The following is a 23,118-nucleotide window of genomic DNA, read 5'->3' as shown; positions in this document are numbered from 1 at the left end:
ACACATGACATGTTAACTGCAATTTACCAGTAAATTACCAGTAAAGACTGTATGTGTGAAAGGGACTAGTGTCTGTGTTTAGTAAGCCACTATCACTTGTTGACTACAGTAAGTTGAAACAAGACTTCAATGTTCTTTTAGTTCAACTGGTAAAGCATTGCCCTAGCAGTGTAAAGTGGCATGGGTTCGATCTCAAGGAATATACGTACTAGATGCAATTGTGTTGACGTGAATTAAAGTGTCTGCTAAATGCATAAATGTGAATTTTTTGTTTTTAATGTGACAGCAAAAAGTTTAATATTTAGACTGTAACAGTGTTTCTTTATTGAAAACCAACCGGTGACCAACACTCTGCCAAAATCTAAACTGAAATTCTTGATTTTATATATTAATTTATCTGTTAAGTAACATGTAATACATTTACAAAATACATTTTGTGACCATTTTCCACTCTCTTACAAGCAGACTTGCTATTGTACCTTTAAAGCCCCCCTAACCTAAAAAATGCACTTTTAAATGTGTTTCTAGCAAAAAATAATTTGCCAGTGTGTGTTCCGAAATATCCTGTTAATATACAAATCCATTAATACTTCTTTAAACCACAACAGTCACACAAAACGGGACACATTGATAACACCCCACCCATAACCGTTCACAGACTCCGCCTTTTGAGCGCGTAGTTCAACCTTCTGCCAGAAACACATGTTTTGATGTAGTCCATAGCACATGTGTAAGCGCTCTACCCCTTAGTTTGCATACGTGGAGGGGAACAGAAGGTTTCTTTGCATTTAAAGAGACACACACAAAAACATTGCAGCCACAAATGGTCTTGTTCAAGATCATATAATGAAAGATCTGTGGTGTATTTTGAGCTAAAACTTTACAGACACATTCTGGGGATACCAGCGGCCCTTTAACACTTTTTAATCAAATCGACTTTGTTATGTTTGCATTTGATGTTTTTTTTTGTAATTCAGTGCTTTTATGTAATATAAAATGTTTTACACTAAAGCAGTCTTATCAGATGGCATGTAGTCATATTTAATCTCAGATTACCACTTTCAGTTCCTTCATAAGCATAGACGACTTAATAGCAGGTTGTTGTGTATAAAAGTTTTGTTCGTTTGTGTAGATGTCACTCTCTTTACAACATCCCTTTTTCACTAACACACAAAACTGTGTTTTTAACAGAGTTATAAAATGATTAAATAATCAACTTTTATGATAGTTTGACCTCATTGCGATGATTTCAGATCACCGCAATGATTGCACATCTCTCTAAAAACACAAGGGGGAGCTGCAGCGCCTTTAACACAATACATTGCAAAGCCATTAAATACAGTGGAAATCACAGTATTTTAAAGAAATGCTGCAAAACTTTGATAAGCACTATGAACTGCCAGGTAAAACGTACATTTCCAAAACAGCAATTCCAAATTTAGGGAAATGAAGGATATTGTGATGTGGTCCAGTACTAATATGACCTTAGTAGCATTGGTTATTATTTAAGGCCTTTTATTTTCAGATTTTTTTCAGACACTTTATTGTGTTTATTTCTTGAAGAATGGTCATAATCGGCACAATTTATTAGGCAATTAACCGTTGGCCAAATTTCCTAATCGTGACAGCCCTAGGTAGAGGTGTTAGAGAGACCAGCAGGGTGTGCTCATCCTGTGGTCTGTGTGAGTCCTAACACCCCAGTATAGTAATGGGGACACTATACTGTCAAAATAAGCACCGTCCTTCGGATGCAATGTTAAACCGGGGTTCTGACTCTCCATGGTGGTTAAAAATCCCAGGATGGCTGCCGAAAAAGGGTAGGAATGTGGCATCCTGGCCAAACTAGCCCATTGGCCTACTAATCATCCCCTTATTATATACTTATTGGCTATATCCCTTTGTCTCCTCACCACTTATAAGCTGGTGTGTGGTGGAGGTGGATGCTGCACCTTGATGGTGGTTGAGAAAAATCCCCCTTTCATATGTAAAGCGCTTTTATGTGCTGCAGAAAAGCGCTATATAAATATAACAAATTATTATTTTATTAATGTGTAAAAGCCAGAAAACACTCTTCTGCCCGTTTGACATGCGAAAGGGGCTTTTCTTAAAGGAAACAAAGCCAGTCTGTTTATTTATAGAGATTAGAGACGGAAACTAAATCATGACTGTCGGTGGAGGAAAATCGTGACTAATTTTAAAAAGTGGGCCACAGGGAAAAAATAAATGAAGATGGATGTTAAAGGAAAACTATAAGCAGCAGGTCTGAAAATAAATGCATCGAAAGTCCTCCGAGACGCATTCGAGACCATCTGCGTCACCATGGAAACCCAGGCAACACGCCGCAGCGCTGGAAAGTTTTACACAAATCCAAAATAGTTGTTTTGTGTGTTAGAGCCGGCATATACAGTACACTGCTAAAGTTGTGTGTGTGTGTGTGATGTATGCCAACTCATACTGTAAATTGCCAAAAAAACGGAAACTGTTTTGTAGCACCTTCAGCATGTTTTTTCGGGGAGGGAGGTTTACAGTAGGACTTGATAAGCATACTTTTACCCATTCTTTTTTCATGAAACTTAGTTGGTGTAGAGCATTGCGATGGGTCTTTCATAAATGGTCACTTTAAAAGCAGTAATTGATCTTGGGTTAAGAGTTAAGAGCGATGCTTTGTAATGGAAGTAGGGCAAAGAAATGCTGATCTGAGATTTTTGCCGGGTGGGCATGTAAACAAGACCTAGCAAATGCTTTAAAGGTGACATAGAATGATTGAACGGAGTATTTATCCTTGTTCTGTGATGTGACATGTAGACAATTTTTTTTTTGTTTGGGTCTGTAATGCCTTAGAAGCTTCCTAAAAACCTCTTTAAGAAAGCTCTTTTAGGGTGGGGGATTTTAAACAAGTGGTTTTGCACCTATTTGGCTCCCCCTACTGGCTTAACTTACAATCTCATTACTGATTGGCTGACTTTGCTGCCACTCAAAAAATGTAGCCAATTATTTTAATGTGGAGGGGCAGTGAGATGCCTGTGACGTCATAAGCATCAGTTTTTCAGATTGGGACGTTTTCTGGCTGACATTTCTAAAAGAGGAATGTGAGATGTTTAGCATGTTTAGCACTTTTTGTATGTTTGTGAATGTGGGTAGACTACCATTATTCAACAAAGACAAGGTAAAAATGGTTTTTCATTATCTGTCCCCTTTAAAATCCTTGACCACCATCTACAACAGGGGTCCCCAACCTTTTTTATACCGCGGACCAGTTGGGTCGCTGAGTTTCTGTTCGAATAAAGTGCTGAAAATCAGTTCAGTTGTTTGGTATGACTTGGAGGGACATTAGATCTCCAAAGCAAAGCAGCTTCTCTTCACATTTATTTGAAGCTTGAATGCTTTATTTCACACCAACATGTAAAAACCACTCTCTCTCTCTTTTAAAACCCATCTCATTCATGAATCCCAGCACTTTATTACTTATTTATACTTTTTTCTTCCTCTTTGTTTCTCTCTCTCTCTATCAGAATAAAAGTTAGCAAGTATTTTAGAGTGAAAGTGTGAAAGATGTGATATGACTCAAGCAGAGACTCTCCTCTCGATCAGTACTGGATAATTTACACTCCGCGTTTGTAATTCCTCACACAGTTGTGCTGTTTACACTCCCTGTGGTGTTTTTTCTTATAAAGTGAACATCTAAACCTCTGAAGGTCACAAGCATCCTCTCCTCTGCTCTTTTAGACCTGCTGTTGACTACAGGCATGAATTCTTTTTCACATGGGAGCTGATGAAAGCGTTGCCTACGAACAGTTCACAGGAAGCCTTTGTTGTTGTGTTTAAATGCCTTTTTAATCTGACATTTAAGGGCGAGTAGTTAGGAAATGCCGATGTTTGATAGTGGGGTAAAGTAACTTGTATCTGCTCATACCGATTATAGGCCGATACATCAGTGCATCCCTACCCATAAGGCTTTGCAACCTGTGGCAGTCTCCTAGGGCTGTGTGATATTGAAGGATATATAATATTATAAAGGCATATATTATTCAGTATTCCATATGATGTTTTTTGGGTAAACGCTCCTTCCAGTTGAGCGGTAGCAGGAAACTGCAGGATCTCTTAAACCTAAATAAAATTAAATCCTAATTCCTAATTTTAAAGAAATTAGCTTTTTTACGTAATTTTGCTCAAAAACGCTCAATACTTACGCTAACGCTCAAGATGATGCCTAAAGAAGTCATTTAGTCCTGAAAATTTTAAACAAAATTGTGCATATTTCCTTTATTTTCTGTTTGCATCTTAATAAAATAGATTGAAAAATACATACATGGACATTAAAACTTCTAAAACAACAAGTCTGGTGGTGGTGGCCTTATGCAGGGTTCACACCAGACGCGGTAGAGGCGGCAAGGACGAGTGATTTTCATGTTAAGTCAATGCAAAGACGCGATTAGGCTTCCTGCGAATTTCACACGCGAATGAAGCTAGTAAACTCAAATGTTCAAGCGTCCAACTACGTGCGAATAGCGCGTTTTTTGCCGCCTCTACCGCGGCTGGTGTGAATGCACCATAAGACTTTTGCACAGGACTGTACATTTTTTTATTTAACCAACATATGAAGAACTTCGATGCAAAAGAATGCCACCTTCCATCAAAAAAAGGATAATGATATTAACCGAATGCTCTTGGCACATATTATGCATTCATCAGATACTCTTCATATGTTTCAAATATCAGAGAAAAGAAAGCATATCAAAAATATATAGCTGCTTGACCCCTTAATATAGGGGCTTGAAATATAACCACTACCATATGCAGTTACACATGCATGCATATCCCAACTAAAATCCACATCAACCTAAAACTTAAATATCACTTATTGCAAACCATTGCAATATGAATATGCATATATTCTAGATATTCTGATCACTTCTTTATATTGCGCAACTCTAAAAAAATGTCCTGAGTCCTGACATTGCATAAATTCAGCCAATCAGATTACAAATCTTTCTGACAAATCCCTGGCAATTTTAGTGTACAATTGACATCATTTAATAATCTGTGGGTTTCTGTCTGAAGACAAGAGTATATTTACCCCACTTCCTGCTTTAGACACAGCCTCTATTGCCTCTTGAACTTTCCTTTCTCATTACTTCTCTATTTCAATCTGTCTCAATTGAGTTTAGTTTCAGCTCAGTGCTGCTGTATTGACCCGACTGTTGAAGTACGATATTGCTAAAGCGTTTAAGGGTCGTCTCTCACGCTGTAGTATTGTGCAGTAATGGTGTTTAAGGAGCGTCATCCACCAAGAGGGTCTAGCGGCAGCACTTGTACTTGCACTCTCAGACACACTTTTCTGGCAGTGACGACACTAGCAGGCACGACCTGTATTCTCTGATGCACTTGACGACGGTGCAATGTCAATGTATTGTTGTCAATGCCTCTATGTTTTGATAAAAAAAAAATTTAGCTTTTGAAAATGTTAAGTAATTATACTGGACTACCGTTGCAGAAATATTACGCTATATTTAAAATGATTGTGGTATTACTGTATAACTTGCCAGCCATGAAAACATTTTGTCCATGTTTTTCCTTTAAAAAAAAAATGAAAGTGGGGATGATAGTGCTATTGATGTATCTATGTTAATGCATTGATGTACTAAACTCTTCCGTGCCATTGACGAGCTAACTCGCAATTAAAGGAATATTCAATTTTCTTAAAAGAAAAATCCAGATAATTTACTCACCACCATGTCATCCAAAATGTTGATGTCTTTCTTTGTTCAGTCGAGAAATTATGTTTTTTGAGAAAAACATTGCAGGATTTTTCTCATTTTAATGGACTTTAATAGAGCCCAACATTTAATACTTAACTCAACACTTAACAGTTTTTTTCAACGAAGTTTCAAAGGTCTATAAACGATCCCAAACGAGGCATAAGGGTCTTATCTAGCGAAACGATTGTCATTTTTGACAAGAAAAATAAAAAATATGCTCTTTTAAACCACAACTTTTCGTCTAGGTCCGGTCCAGCGCGACCTAACGTAAATGCGTAGTGACGTAGGGAGGTCACGTGTTACATATATGAAACGCACATTTGCGGACATTTTTAAACAATAAACTGACACAAAGACATTAATTAGTATCATTCCACATACAACAACGTAGGAACGGTCCTCTTTCAACACACATGTAAACACTGGGGCGGAGTTTCGCGTTCGTCCTCTGTGACCTCTTGAATCATGACGTATTGCGTGGGGTCACGCTGGCGCATCACGACCGGACCTAGATGAGAAGTTGTGCTTTAATAGTGGTTTTTTATTTTTCTTGTCAAAAATGACAATTGTTTCGCTAGATAAGACCCTTATGCCTCGTTTGGGATCGTTTATAGTCCTTTGAAACTCTGTTGAAAAAAACTGTTAAGTGTTGAGTTAAGTATTAAATGTTGCGCTCTATTAAAGTCCATTAAAATGAGAAAAATCCTGCAATGTTTTCCTCAAAAAACATAATTTCTTCTCGACTGAACAAAGAAAGAAATCAACATTTTGGATGACATGGTGGTGAGTAAATTATCTGGATTTTTCTTTTAAGAAAATGGAATATTCCTTTAAGAGAAAACGCTTCCCTGCCAATGACGAGTTTTTCCGGCAATCTGTAATTCCGCTATTATACACCAGGTGGCGCTCTTACCCAACTTATAAAACCCGAAGTAACAAACAGTTCAAACTATGTGCATGTTTTGATCATCGCTCTGAATTTGATCTCTATCAAGAGTCCTTTTTTTTAAACGCTGGCGAGGAATGAGTTAATAAAGTGAAATTGCAATTAAATTAAAAAAGCATAATGCATATTATTCATCTGTCCTGTTCTTACAGATGAACAGATCAATTTTATTACTGAAACCCCCGTGGCACAACAGTGCACATCAAGTTAAAAATGAAACCAGAGTAAAAATGTGCATTAGGTTAAACTATAATTTTGTATTGCACTTTAGATCTAAAAACCTCTTTGTATCTTTGAAAATTATTAAGCTTTGCTGTAAAACTAACTTAAAGGTGCAGTAATTTTTAGAAGGATCTCTTGACAGAAATGCAAAATAATATACAAAATGATATTATCAGTGGTGTATAAAAACTTTTTTAAATGAACCGTTGTGTTTATTACCTTAGAACAAGACCTTTTTTTCTACATACAAAGAGGGTCCCCTTACATGGAAGTCGCCATTTTGTGCCACCATTTGTCTACAGAAGCCCTTAACGGACACATTTTTTTACTAAGTTGTCTCAGGCGATGACATGTTTGTCCGGTGGCAGCTACCGTAGCTTCTCTATATGTTTCAAAAGCGAGGGGTGAGCAGTGGACTACGCCGTTGGTTGCAATTCACAACCTCACCACTAGATGCCGCTAAAATTTACACACTGCACCTTTAACTTAAAACTTTCTTTATTTAACAATTCCATCATCAATTGGCAACGCAGACTTTTTCGTTTTCTGTCAAGCTCGAAACTGCAAGTGACGTCACTGCCAGAAAGTGCAAGTGCAACTTCTGCAGCCAGACATCTGCAGTGATGTAATAAATGAAAATGTTTTATTAAGTTTATTGGATTTTACATCATTGTCTCTTGTAAGCTGTTAAACTCAAAGACCTTAATAAGTGTTAGGACAAAAAGGAGGGCATCTTCCGTTTCAGAGAGGTTAGAAGATCGTCCGAGTTAGAGCTCAGAGTATTTCTTTTGGTTTATATGTATGGGTCACTGAGTAATATCAGGTATCGTTCATGATTTAGGAGTGGTTGAAAGCGTTTAGAGGTATTTCTGCAGCAGTCACCTTCACAGTTGTTCAAAAATCATTCATTTTATCAGGAAGGTCCTGCTCTAAAAATCGCATTCATTCTTTTTTTCATTCATTAAATAATTTGTTTGTTTGTGCATTAGTTTTATTTATTAATTATTTTATTTATTAATTTGTTTGTTCATTTATTCATGTCTTTTTCTGCTGTAGTGCATATGAAGAGTTTTGTTGCAAAACGAGATAAATCCTTTTTTTTAATTTTTCTCAAAACATGTTTATTATTACGTTATCATGTTATTATTTTGTTTTATGGTGCTTCTTAGCTGTATTTTTTAAGTTATGAAGGTTTAAATCAAAACAAACCAACTGCAGTTGCATTGAAATTAATTGGAATGCACAACCAAAAAAAGAGATTTCTGAACAATTAAAAAACGCAACGAAACTCTTCATATGTTCATTAATTATTTGATTTGTTCATTAAATTGAATCTTTTTCATAAATGAATGAATTGATGGACCAATGAATCTCAATTGATGGAGTTGATTCATAAATTTTTCTGTCATTTATTCATTCATTAATTTAATCAATTCCTTATCACATTTTTATTACTCGTTTCTTTTATTTTTTTCCAGTTTCTTCATTCATGTGTTTGTTTATTCATTTTTCATCTACGTGCACTCTCTTAAGCAGATCAGACCACAGATCTCAAACTCACTGTGATTGTGTGTCAGCACATCTCTTGCTCTCTCTCTCTCTCTCTCTCTCTCTCTCTCTCTCTCTCTCTCTCTCTCTCTCTCTCTCTCTCTCTGGTTTATGGTATTTTTAGCTCTCTCTGTGATTGAAATAGCATCCCTCAGGGGTAAAGCTGCTTTCAGCTCACACACACATCATAGGGGGGGTGTCTGTAAAACACTCAGGTAGGCCGTACAGGAAAACCTTAGAAACCCAAGTACAAGCACAGACACACATCTAACACATGGTTTTTGTGATTCTCCAGAGTTAGTACAGGTCTGAGGTCAGTACAGAGTTTGTGAAACATGAGACTGGCAGAATAATGAGATATTTTATCCATTCTAGGCTCTTCTATTTTTTGTTCGTTTCCTATAGTTCAAAAGTAATGATGTCTGACCTTCATTCACTCAAGACCAGCACCTCCCCATCACTGTTAAGTGTGTGTCTTATACATGTTTACCTATCCCAGACCCCTCTGATGCGTATTACTTAAAATATGATTATAGCTTTCTCAAAAGTTGTGGACTTGCTGGCTTAATGCTGTTTGTAGACGTTGCTGGGAAATTAAGTTTTGTAAATCCTTTAGCTCTAGCAGTCCAAAATTTCATGTATTTGTTAAGTTACTTCTTATTTTCACATATTTATTATATTTCTCTTTGATCTCAAAGGTTGCTTCATTTCAGGTCTACCCACCACCACTAAATATCATGTAAACAGATCAAATTGTGGTTTGGTCGCATGGTCTCTCCTTGTCTATGTAGACAGTTTAATGTTTATACTAATAATCAAAGGTCAGGATATGTGAGACTATATCAAGTCTTTTATCATTTTATGGCTCATATTTGCATACTTACTTTGCCTTCTGGTCTCTTTTATAGAGTTTATTAAAGGAATAGTCTACTCATTTTCAATATTAAAATATGTAATTACCTTAACTAACTAAGAATTGTTGATACATCCCTCTATCATCTGTGTGCGTGCACGTAAGCGCTGGAGCGCGCTGCGACGCTTTGATAGCATTTAGCTTAGCCCCATTCATTCAATGGTATCAAACAGAGATAAAGTTAGAAGTGACCAAACACATCAACGTTTTTCCTATTTAAGACGAGTAGTTATACGAGCAAGTTTGGTGGTACAAAATAAAACGTAGCACTTTTCTAAGCGGATTTAAAAAAGGAACTATATTTTATGGCGTAATAGCACTTTAGGGAGTACTTCGACTTGCCTGAAAAGTCCGCTCCCCTTCTCACTCTCATAATGGGAGAGGGAGGGTGTTACTGCGCCGAGTCGAAGTACTCCCAAAAGTGCTATTACGCCATAAAATATAGTTCCTCTTTTAAATCCGCTTAGAAAAGCGCTACGTTTTATTTTGTACCACCAAACTTGCTCGTTTACTATTACTATTTACTATTCCTTTAAGGTTTAGTAAGATTAGGAGGGATGGTACTGTATAAAGTAATGAAATATTATTGAAATAAAGTTTAGTATCATTTTAAGTTGATTACAGATTTTAGAAAAATACAAGATAATGACAGCGATGCTCTCTCTCTCACTTTCTCTCTCTCACACACACATTGGGTTTCCTTTCACCCCGATTTTTTGCACATTTTAATGTATCGCATAAGAAACGAGTGATAAAAATGCCAAATTTCAAATAAAAATTCCTTATTTTGCAAAAAGTTTTTCATAAAACCCACATGACTGATCCAGTCATGGGACACTGATACCCCTGTCATTCGCTCAAACAATTTGATGGAAATGCACCTTCGTCTTTCCCTAAAAAAAATATGTGGATATATCTTGCCGAATTTCATCTCAGAGTCCGGAAGAAGAAATGAGAAGTTGTTGCATATTTTAGGTTCCTTAATATTTTTGGTGTTGTGGCATTCATTTCATGACCATTATCCACATTTCCCTCCAAACTCTCATTGTTTTAATGCAGAAAAAATAATGTATTACAGTCATGAGATTTGGGGTGGACATGTTTTAAATATGAAGAGTTTGGTTTCAAAACGCGATAAACACCATTTAAAAAAATAAGTACTGGTTGTTTTGCCAAATCTGATATCCGCCGTGTTATTCTGCCATCTTTTCTCCCTTTTTTTCCAAACCGCGACAAACACCAGTCCTCAAATGCAATAAATGCGCTTAACCAATCACAGCGCACCATTCCAAGCATTGTAAACAATAATGGTGGCACTTTAAATACACAAAGAATTCTAGTTTTCCTTATCTACTTTGTACTTCGTGATAAACAAACAAACCAAAATAGTAATTTTGATGGCATTGATAAACCTGTGGTGGTTTTCTGTGGTGAGGACAAAACGTAAGCCATCAAAATCGAATAATTTACGTGAGAGGCACTTGGGCGAAGGAAAAATGTCTGCTGTTGTTGTTCTCCTGACAGCATCAAGCTTCTGTCATGCTAACATATTGACACCAGAGGATCTTATGAAAAACGTTCATTATTTTACTCGAAGCCAATGAAAATTAAGCAGGACCAAAACATATTACAGCTGATCGCTGTAAAAAAGTTCAGCGACGACATTTCAAGGATGACTGCAGCAATGACAGTGTTTTTAATATGACAAAGTGTTGTGTTTAATGCCATTAATGTTGATTTTTTTAATCCGTGTATACAACTAGTCAACTAAATGAATATGACATGGCAAAGATTAATGCACATTTATAGATTGATTCAACAAATTTAGAGCATTTTGAAAAAAAAACTTTATTGCATTTTGCAGGATTTTTTGCATTTTTTATAATAAATCTTTGAAAATCAAATATGGATTAGAATTTTTATTGTTATTATAACCCAACGATGTCATGTGAAAGTTTGTAACAGAAAATAGTGGTTTATCTCTTGTCACTTTCCTGGTATAGAAAACACATTTTTACCCAAATTAGTCAAAGTGGATTTATTGCGTTTAAAAAACTCTTCAAATCCACTTGTAAGTTTTCTTTGAGCAAAATCTCATTCTTATTTCTTTCTTTTTCATTGGCATGCAATTTAAACTTGGATAAGGTTCACACACTAATCACTTCATCTCTGTTTGCTGTACTTTCACTAAAATTGACTTGATGAGAAATGGCTTTGCCGGCGATCAGCATCAATTATTGTTGTCTGCTTGAATTATTAAATCTGCTTTCCTCCCTATTTGTCTGTCTAGACACTGGAGGTGGTGTTGACCTTTAAGTACAGCGGAGGAGCCGGACAGGTGGAGGGCTACTATCGAGAGCTCAGTCTTGGGGTCCGAGTAGATGTTGAACCCTCAGTTTTCTTCACTCGAGTCAGCACGTTACCTGCCACCAGGTATGAATGTTACATTTATTGTTACATTTAGTCAAACTTTTTCATGTGTAAAAGTTACTGAATATCTGTTGATATAAAAACTTTGGCTGCAATATACCGATGCTCTCATGGGTGTGCTATTCCGAACTCTTCATTATTTCTATAAATAGAAAGCATTGCCTGGGCGATGATGAGTGATGGATATCATTTCTGAAGGAGACTTTATTAGCGAGGCTTTTGTTGTTTTAAGTGCAAAGTTTCGCTGACGCTAGCTACGAGGTCATGCGAGTTGAGAATGAGCTTTTCTGAAGGTCCTCAAGCTTTGATCATCCTGTAAGGAGGTGATAGGAGATAAAAACAGCATGTCTTTACTGAAAATCCTAAAACATCGAAACGGAGAAGGTGTCAGGTGGCATATAATGAAAAATCTGTGTTTAAGATACAAATTAGGATTTTTGTGCATGCAGAAACATCATAGTATTAATGATCTCTCTCACCTGCAGACATCTATATTCTGATCATTTCTAAAGAACCTAAACATTAAAGGAATAGTCCATTTTCTTAAAAGAAAAATCCAGATAATTTACTCACCACCATGTCATCCAAAATGTTGATGTCTTTCTTTGTTCAGTCGAGAAGAAATTATGTTTTTTGAGGAAAACATTGCAGGATTTTTCTAATTTTAATGGACTTTAATAGAGCCCAACATTTAATACTTAACTCAACACTTAACAGTTTTTTTCAACGGAGTTTCAAAGGACTATAAACGATCCCAAACGAGGCATAAGGGTCTTATCTAGTGAAACGATTGTCATTTTTGACAAGAAAAAAAAAATGCACTTTTAAACCACAACTTCTCGTTTAGATCCGGTCATGATGCACCAGCGTGACCCGACGCAATACGTCATGACGTCAAGAGGTCACAGAAGACGAACGCGAAACTCCGCCCCAGTGTTTACATGTGTTGAGAAAGAGGACTGTTCTGATGTTGTTGTATGTCAACTGATACTAATTAATTTCTTTGTGTCAGTTTATTGTTTAAAATGGTCCGCAAATTTGCGTTTTATATATGTAACATGTGACCTCCCTACGTCACTACGCATTTACGTTAGGTCGCGCTGGACCGGACCTAGACAAAAAGCATATTTTTTCTTTCTTGTCAAAAATGATAATCGTTTCGCTAGATAAGACCCTTATGCCTCGTTTGGGATCGTTTATAGTCCTTTGAAAAAAACGTTACGTGTTGATTTAAGTGTTAAGTGTTGGTGTCTATTAAAGTCCATTAAAATGAGAAAAATCCTGCAATGTTTTCCTCAAAAAACATAATTTCTTCTCGACTGAACAAAGAAAGACATCAACATTTTGGATGACATGGTGGTGAGTAAATTATCTGGATTTTTCTTTTAAGAAAATGGAATATTCCTTTAATGTCTCTCGTGACACATCAGAAGTGGATATTAATGACTGTTTCTCTTTTTGTAAGCTGTGAGAAAGAAACAGAAAGACGAAGAAAGAGACAGACAGATGGAGATAGAAAGAGACTGATCACACCTTAGTAATGACTACTTGAAGTGAATCATTAGCTGTAATAATATCTGCTGTCTCAGTCGTAGACATCGTCCATCATTTCTGATAGATGGATCAGCTACACACTTCGACTCTTTGAGTTTCACAGCGACTTTCCCATAAAAATCCTTATTCCGGACTTTATTGTATTTGAATGATGCCAGTGAACGTCAGGTTATGATTCCTCCATTTACATCCCACAGCGTGTGGAAACTGAAAGAGGGATTGTACAATAATCAGCAGCTGGTCGATGGGTGTTTCTCTCTGATGGTTTCAGCTGTTCTTAAAATAGCAGCACGGCACTAAATGCAAACACATTCATTTAGATCTGACACTATGAGAGAGAGAGATAGAGAGAGATTCCTGATAGGTAAATAGGTTCATCCAAGCAGTATATAATGTCCTAATTCATATTTAATAATGGCAAAAGGTGTTTTGTTGGGTTAAGGTTTGTCTTCAATTTAAATTAGATTATAAAATTAAACATGAATGGCAGGTCAGCGTGTACGTTTATATAAAGGTTGTTCTTTCTGCAACATTAAAGAATTTGGTAATACTTTCATGAAGCTTGTAATGAATTATAAAGGTTAGATGTGTCATTTCGGCACAACTGCTAACAAATGAAATTACAGCAACTGTGATTGTTACCAGAGAGTTATAATAGCCTGTAAATATAATAGGCATTTATTTAAAACAATGGACCAGATTTACTAACAGCTTGCGTCAGCGCAAACCATTAAATAAGTACTGTCAGGATTTATGTAAAACACACAGTGAAAAATTAATGCTGAAAAGGTAAAATAATTAGATTTTTTTTGCATATGCATTTGTAGGAGTTTCCCTTAAAGACACAAAATGTATGTGATGAGAGAATTTAAAGGAATATTCCATTTTCTTAAAAGAAAAATCCAGATAATTTACTCACCACCATGTCATCCAAAATGTTGATGTCTTTCTTTGTTCAGTCCAGAAGAAATTATGTTTTTTGAAGAAAACATTGCAGGATTTTTCTCATTTTAATGGACTTTAATAGAGCCCAACATTTAATACTTAACTCAACACTTAACAGTTTTTTTCAACGGAGTTTCAAAGGACTATAAACAATCCCAAACGAGGCATTATGGTCTTATCTAGCGAAACGATTGTCATTTTTGACAAGAAAAATAAAAATATATACTTTTAAACCACAACTTTTCGTCAAGGTCCGGTCCAGCACGACCTAACGTAAATGTGTAGTGACGTAGGGAGGTCACGTGTTAGATGTATAAAACGCACATTTGCGGACCATTGTAAACAATAAACTGACACAAAGACATTAATTAGTATCACTTGACATACAACAACGTAGGAACGGTCCTCTTTCAACACACTTGTAAACACTGGGGCGGAGTTTCGCGTTCGTCCTCTGTGACCTCTTGACGTCATGACGTATTGCGGTGACGTAGTGGGGTCAGCTGGCGCATCCCGACCGGATCTACACGACGAGAAGTTGTGCTTTAAAAGTATATATTTGTTTTTTTCTTGTCAAAAATGACAATCGTTTCGTTAGATAAGACCCTTATGCCTCGTTTGGGATTGTTTATAGTCCTTTGAAACTCCGTTGAAAAAAACTGTTAAGTGTTGAGTTAAGTATTAAATGTTGGGCTCTATTAAAGTCCATTAAAATTAGAAAAATTCTGCAATGTTTTCTTCAAAAAACATAATTTCTTCTAGACTGAACAAAGAAAGACATCAACATTTTGGATGACATGGTGGTGAGTGAATTGCCTGGATTTTTCTTTTGAGAAAATGGACTAATCCTTTAAATTAATCATGCAATGTGATTTGTCAATTTCTAGGGCTGTAACGATTAATCGTGTGTCCCATTAAAAATGGCTGTCTGAAATCAATTGTGAATCGCAAGGCTGCGATTCTGTGTTTCATGCACAGCTTGTGCGTATACTACAGCATTTGGTCAGTAAGAAGTCCTTATCAATCTAAAATCATTACGAGTCGGAGTCGTTTATAACTTGCATTTAAAAACCCTCTGCCTTCAAACAACAACAAAAATGTTTCATCCTACCTTCATTAGTTCTCTTGTAATCACCTCTCAAACATGGGCAGGTTTCTTCAAAAACAACCAATTTTGAGCAAAAAGCTGAGATAATTCAATTTTTGTAAAGGACTTTTTATAGAGATCAGATGCAGAGCGATCTTTAAAACATACACGGAGTTCTTTCTCTTTCACGTGAGGCGCTCCTTCCCGGTTGTAAAAGTTGCGGAAGTGCGCCACCTATAATAATAGCGGTATTGCGTAAAGCCGGAAATTCTCGTCATTGGCAGGGAAGCGTTTTCTCTTAATTGACGAGTTATCTTGTTAATGGCGGCGAAAGAGTTAATCGTTACAGTCCTACAATTTACTGGTGTTATTTATGGACCAAAAATTTGCATAATTATGAAATGAGATGTTTGTGTCTGTATTTTTGTAACACCTTGTCAGTAATTCACTCGCACAAATTTCCACTCCCATCTGCAAATTTTTTAAAGAGCACCTATTTCATTGCTAAAACAACGTTATTTTGTGTATTTGGTATAATACAATGTGTTTGCGTGGTTTATGGTTAACAAACACATTATTTGCCGCATACCGTACATTTTTGTAGCTCCAGATTTCACTCTCTTCCTGAAATGCATGGATTTGAAAAGCCCTGTGACCCTGATTGGCCAGCTAATCTGTACGCTGTGATTGGCCTGAATACCTCTGACGTCAGCCAGAAATGTGACAAGGTCCACTAAAGTCGACTGTATGGAGGAAAATCCTTGAATGTTTTCCTCCAAAAACGTATTCCCAACTGAACAAAGACAGACATAAATGTCTCAAATGACGTGGGGGTGAAAATAAAAAATGCGAAGAGTTTGGTTCCAAAACACGATAAACGTTTAACATTTTTAAAAAATTGTCACCGGCAAAATCAGTATTGTATCAGGTCAGTATTAAAAAGTCAATTATTTTTATGCAAAATCCCATATCCGCTGTGTTATTCTGTCATTTTTTTCTCCCTTTTTTTCAAACCGCGACAAAGGCCAGTCCTCCTTCTCTGCAAAATGTGACACTTCGTACTTTGTGATCAACAAACAAACAAACAAAAACAAAATAGTAATTTTGATGGCATTGATTAACCTGTGGTGGTTTTCTGTGGCGGGGAAGAAACGTAAGCCATCAAAATCGATTAATTTTCTCAAGAGGTACTCGGGCAAAGGAAAAATGCCGGCTGTTGCTTGTTCTCCCGACAGTATCGAGCTTTTGTCATGCTAACACATTGACAAACGCTTGGAACTTATGAAAAACTTTCCATTATTTTACTCTGTCAACGAAAATCGAGAAAGACCAAAACAATTTACAGCTGATTGCTGTCTAAAACATTCAGTAAAGACGTCCCAAGCATAGACTGTAAAAAGATGGACAACGCCTGTTCGCTCTCTTCCACTGGTGAAAAGTGAAGCCACCAGTGTCTCGATATGGCGCTGACATCTTGGGTCTTGAGTCTGCGCAGTAGTGATTTCGGGACCAGTCCTGCGCAGTAGTGACCAGGAAGTAAAGCCGCGAAATCAAGACCCCGCCCTCGCTCTCGCAGAATGCGCATATCACACGATATCACAGCTGTCAATCATGAAGTGACACCACCGTTTTTATATTATTAAATAACTAACTAAACACAAACTTATTTTAAAAACAAACGGTTGAATTTACATCAGCGTGATAAAAACTACAATAAATGACAAAAACCAGGTTTGGAAAAAAGATAATTGAAGTGTAATTAAATTTTTTAGTTGGTCTCAAGTCCCATTGAATAACATGGGGAGGCGGGGTTTTTGACCTATACTTGGACCAGTCACTGGGGGGTGATCGAGACGTTTAAACTTCACTTTTCAGAGCTTGTGCGGCACGCTTGGTCCCAAGTATAACAGCAGCAATGACAGTGTTGTTAATATGTTTTAATTAATGCCATTAATGTTTATAACGTATTTATTGCATTTTGCGGAAAAAATAAAACGTTTTTATATTATAAATCTTTGAAAATCAAATTATGGATTTTAATTTTTAATGTTATTATAACCTAAAGATGCTATGTGAAAGATTGGTAACAGGAAATAGTGGTTTTCATCTTGTCACTTTATTGGTATAAAAACACATTTTAACCCAAATTAGTCAAAATGGATTTATTAACTCTTCATATAGTAAATTAATGCATACAGTATGCGTTATGTACACAGGCTTCATTAAAAAAGTTACAGAGAGGCACGTAAAGACTCCCATATATCTGCTTATTCATCTCAATACCTCTGAGAAGATGAAATGAGTTCCCGAGATCAGAATCTTCTAGTGAATTCTGAACAGTAGGTCCAGACAAATGGCCCATCGTGTGCTCTGAATAATTTAGGCAGTGCCGAAGTCTGTTCCCGACCACAGATCTGATGAATACTTATTGAACTGCCTCGATTTTTACGTTTTAAAAGCCTTTTAAAACAAGAGAACAAAGATTGCCCACCGATCACTAAAACAAACTCATATAGCTCTCCCGGCTAATATCTCTCTCTCTGAATAACACAATTCAATTCAATTTTATTTATATAGCGCTTTTCTCAATTGTTTTCATGAATAAGAAACAAAGAAAACACAGAAAAGCTAAGAACTACACACAGGGTTCCCACAGGCCCTTGAAATCTTTGAAAGTTTGTGAATCTGGGGGGAAAAATTCAAGGCTCTGGGAAGTTTTTGAAAATATACATACATAGATACAGGTCATTGAAAGTGTTTTAATCTATTTTATGCAAGAAATTTTCTGGAACAAAAATCCATATTATTCCCTGTGTAGTGTAGGATAATATCATAAAATTTCTAGCTTTTTAAGCACACATGCTAAACTGTTCGCTTTAAATGCTTATATCTTCTGTATGCGAATGTTGATTCATACCAAAATGTTTTTTTGCATAGTTGTGTTTCACACACGTCTTTGGTTACGTATGTAACTGTTGTTCCCTGACAAGGGAATGAGACGCTGCGTCTTTCTTGCCATACTTCCTGCGTCCCTGTAACGCCGCCTTAGGCAATATTTCAGATATTTCGTTATACTTCCTAGCTCCTGCGTCACCCTGTCTTTGTCGTTAAGCCTCACCGTTGGTTGAATTTGATATACACATTCAGACACACTTACCCCTGGAGGCGTCTCCAAAGTGTCACCGCAGTGACGCAGCGCGAGTTCCCTCAAAGGGAACTGTAACAATGTATCTTACATGTATAATGTAAGGTAACACAATGTAATCTTGCTCTCACTTAAAATGTTTCCCCACATTTAGTCCTTGAATTTGAGGGTATTGGACCTGGAAAGTCCTTGAAAGGTCCTTGAAGTTGAAGTCAACTAAGGTGTGGGAACCTTGTACATAATAAGCATGGCAGTTTTTAATTATAGTTTAGGATGGAGTGCATGAAGTTATTCAAATGTATTTCCTCATTTAAATAATGTAATAAGTAGTACTTAATTATGAACATAGTCTAGGATGAATTGCATGGAGGTATTCAAAATGATTTCCTGATAAAATGATGTGTTGGGTAATAATGACACACACAGACACAAGCGCACACATGTGTGTTTGATGACATGAGTTTAATATGAGGTTGTAAAAAGCAACAGTGTAGTATCTAAACACGCACATGGAGCACGAGACCATTAAGATGCAAATGCAACAACACACAATTTTACGATCGTTTTTACACACAAACCATTAACTGAAAAACAAGCGGCCTTAAAAAAGCTTTTAACTCATCTGAAGTGTGAACAGACGAAGTGAGGAAAACATTCAAACAGCAGAATATTACAACCCTTGTTTAACATTTCAGTCTGTAAGGATTAGTCAATTTCCTTAAAAAAAAAAATCCAGATAATTTACTCACCACCATGTCATCCAAAATGCCGATGTCCCTCCCTGCTCAGTCGAGAAGAAACCACGTTCTTGAGGAAAACATTCCAGGACTTCTCTCATCCCAATGGACCCCAATGGACCCCAACACTTAAAGGATAATTCCGGTATTTAACACTTTGAGTCTCATTTCTGGTTTGTTTTGGATGAACTACAGTGATGGACACAGAAATTTTGACAATAGGTCGAGTCTTGACTTTTCGACTCATTTAGAAGCGTCTCTTGACTGCTTCAGAATGGAAGTCAATGACCATGCACAAAATGTCATTAAAACAACACTTAACGTTCATTTTCAAAACTGTACTACTCACCGAGTGGTTCGTGGTGTTCGTTGATGATAAAAAAAAAAAATATATTGGCGCAATGTATGATTTCAATCCGTGTTATTTGCTATAGTGGAACTATTTTTTCAGATACCTCACAACCGCGTATATATTTCCGCTCTATATTTGAGTCTGAAGCATGAATGAACGTAGTCCAACAAACTGTAATAAAACGTTAGCATACTTTCAAAATCAAGTTTATTTATAACAGTTACACCATCCAATATGTTTTTTTCATCGGCAGAACAATAAAGAAGATATTTTGCAGAAACCCCAGTGCTCCGTCATGCAAGTCAACAGATCCGCACACTTTAAGAGTTAATGCATATATATCCAATACAACAGTAATCCCCCATAACTCCGTGTGACATATTGACGTCTTGTGAAGCAAATCAATCAGTTTTTGCAAGAAACTGAACGTTATTTACAACACTATTAGCGTAAATGCCAAAGCAGGAAGCGCGCTTTACGTTCAAGGCGATCTCTTCCACTGGTGTCGTTTGGTGGCTGTTGGCTATGGATGTTGGTCTGTCTGCGCCACCTATAGAGCGGGAGCGTGAAGCGCACTTCCTGCTTGGCAAAAGCTCTGCATTAACGCTGTAAAATATTTATATATATTCGAATCTCAAAACTGAAAATCGAATGTCAACCCACGGAACAAATATTCGAATATTCTGGTCCAGCCCTACAAATATGGGAAAAAATTCTTCTGAGAGAAACCGAGCGAAAAAACTACAACCACATGTAAAAACAAACAGACCCTTTTCTGTTTCCCGGCGGCGGAGTGATATATCAGCGAGCAAACAAGAGAAGTCAATGGAATTTTACAAAATGCCAAATAAAACACGACAGAAACTGTATTTCGCTACACAACTTGTTTTTAATCATCAACGAACACCACGAACCACTCGGTGAGTAGCACAGTTTTGAAAATGAACGTTAAGTGTTGTTTTAATGACATGTTTGTGCATGGCCATTGACTTCCATTCTGAAGCAGTCAAGAGACGCTTCTAAACGAGTCAAAAACTCAAGACTCGACCCATTGTCAAAATTTCTGTGTCCATCACTGTAGTTCATCCAAAACAAACCAGAAATGAGACTCAAAGTGTTAAATACCGGAATTATCCTTTAACACTTAACTCCACACTTAACAGTTTTTTTCAACAAAGTTTCAAAGGACTCTAAACGATCTCAAACGAGGCATAAGGGTCTTATCTAGCGAAACGATTGTCATTTTTGACAAGAAAAATAAAAAACATGCACTTTTAAACCACAACTTCTCTTCTTCCTCCTGCTGTATGACGAGCCAGTGCGACCTCACGTAATTGCGTAGTGACGTTGAAAGGTCACGTGTTACATATATGAAACGCACATTTGCGGACCATTTTAATGGTCATTCCACATACAACAACGTCGAAACGGTCCTCTTTCTCCACATTTGTAAACACTGGGGCGTAGTTCCGCATTTGTCATCTGTGACCTCTTGATGTGATGACGTATTGCGTGAGGTTGCGCTGGCGCGTCACAGGACCATAGGAAGACGAGAATTTGTGGTTTAAAAGTGCATATTTTTTATTTTTCGTATCAAAAATGATGATCGTTTCGCTAGATAAGACCCTTATGCCTCGTTTTAGATCGTTTAGAGTCCTTTGAAACTGCAATTTTAAACTGCATTAAAACTAATAAGTGTTGGGCTCCATTAAAGTCCATCAAAACGAGAAAAATCCTGCAATGTTTTCCTCAAAAAACATAATTTCTTCTCGACTGAACAAAGAAAGACATCAACATTTTGGATGACATGGTGGTGGGAAAATTATCTGGATTTTTTTTTAAAAGAATGGACTAATCCTTTAAGGGGCAAGTTGACCCAAAAATATCATTTAGTCGCCCTCATGTTGTTTTAATGACTTTTTTATTAAAATGGTTTTAAATTAAGACAATATTGCTTGAAAGCCATGCTCACCATTCGTTTTAACTGAGCATAAACAGATGAGACATTCTGATCTGACACACATGAATTTTAAATTTTAAATAACTATTGTGTTTCACATATGAAAGTCAGTCATATAGAAGACACAAGTCAAAATTATATTTGTGAGCAGCAACACATATAATTCCCTGGATTGTCGCTTTAAATGCTTAATCTTATGCCGGTTGCAGCGGGTGAGTGATATTGTCTGGTAACTCTGAGGATGCGGCCGTGACTTCGGAGAGATTGATGGACAGAGAAAGAGAAAATGAGAGACGCTCATTGTTGAGTAAGCAGCGGTTGGCACCCTGCCTCACTTTCTCTCTGCTATTTAAAAATTGGCAACGTCTCATGAGATGATGCATTCCCCCTCAGATTACTGTGAGAAAAAAGAGAGACAGAGATAGAGTAGCATTGGCTGTTTTGGAGTTGACTTGGCTCTCAAAAACATTTTATAAAAATGCAACATACTACATCAGCCAGGCAGCACACTTATTATAGATGACATCATGATCATTAATATTTATTATACAACAGTTCTTTCTGGTTCTCGAATCTGATTGGCTAAGACCTATGCGATATTGTACTGATATCGGCACTGTAACCGCTTCACCTTTCGTATTATTCCGCCACCTAGTGAATGGAGGTCCTAAGCAGGCTCATCTCTGAATGGAAAAACACAGACGCGCTGTTTTGAATCACTCTCCGTGTGTCTCATTAGTTTACTAGCTCATAAATCAGTCTGTGAATCCCCAATCAGAAGTTATTCCGTCAAAGATCAGCGCTCTTGGATGTTACGTTAAAGTTAATGGGAGAAATGTCTTGTCACATCGTGTGAACGATTAACACTTGGAAAGAGGAATATAAACACTTTTTTCTGGAGCTATATTTCTTATCAGAACGCGAAAACACCGTGGAACTGCAGGTAAGCACCACAGCTTTTAAATGTGGACATTGATCATTTACTTTATCGTGACGTGACTATTAAAACATGTTATGAGATATCGCCACTGGTATATTTATAAGCAGCATGCAAAAACATCTCTCTGACACTTATAAAAAACAGTTTTATATAGTACTGACAAGAACAAAGTTTAATAATAATAATCGAGTGCTCGTATCACGTTAAGAATAAATGAGAAAGCAATAGTAACGTTATACAAGTAGTTTTATTAACTTTTACCTCGCGCCAAAACAATAACAACACAAAAGACACTAAATATGAATTAAAAAACAAGTAACAGTTTGATCATGACACCAAATACTGCTGATTTGATCTCATTTTGACGATCATAAACAAACAAGGCCAACATGAGAGCCAGGGAATCTCTGTCAGAGATGTAGCCCAGAGAGGGCGGTGGTCAGCGGGGCGAGTGAACACTGATGTCCGCTCATGCTTTGGTTCTCATTCGTACCGAATCTCACTAAGCAAACGTTCAAACAGGCGCTATCTTTACTAATCGACTGCAGATTTAAATGTTATACATATACATTCTCGACTG

The 23,118-nt window shown here is 36.8% G+C and overlaps 1 protein-coding gene across 4 annotated transcripts in view; it reads left to right on the top strand.

Moving 5' to 3' along the window:
- trappc9 (trafficking protein particle complex subunit 9) overlaps positions 1–23,118 on the top strand; it is a 310,708-nt gene that overhangs the window by 159,803 nt on the left and 127,787 nt on the right. For all 4 annotated transcript variants that reach the window (XM_055219336.2, XM_055219335.2, XM_055219333.2 and 1 more), the window contains one exon: positions 11,679–11,821. In XM_055219336.2, the coding sequence (XP_055075311.2) occupies positions 11,679–11,821 (143 nt within the window). The remainder of the gene's footprint in view (positions 1–11,678; positions 11,822–23,118) is intronic.

This window comes from Misgurnus anguillicaudatus, chromosome 20 (assembly GCF_027580225.2).
Source record: "Misgurnus anguillicaudatus chromosome 20, ASM2758022v2, whole genome shotgun sequence".
In the NCBI taxonomy this organism is placed as follows: domain Eukaryota; kingdom Metazoa; phylum Chordata; class Actinopteri; order Cypriniformes; family Cobitidae; genus Misgurnus; species Misgurnus anguillicaudatus.
This window is presented reverse-complemented; position numbering and strand designations above follow the sequence as displayed.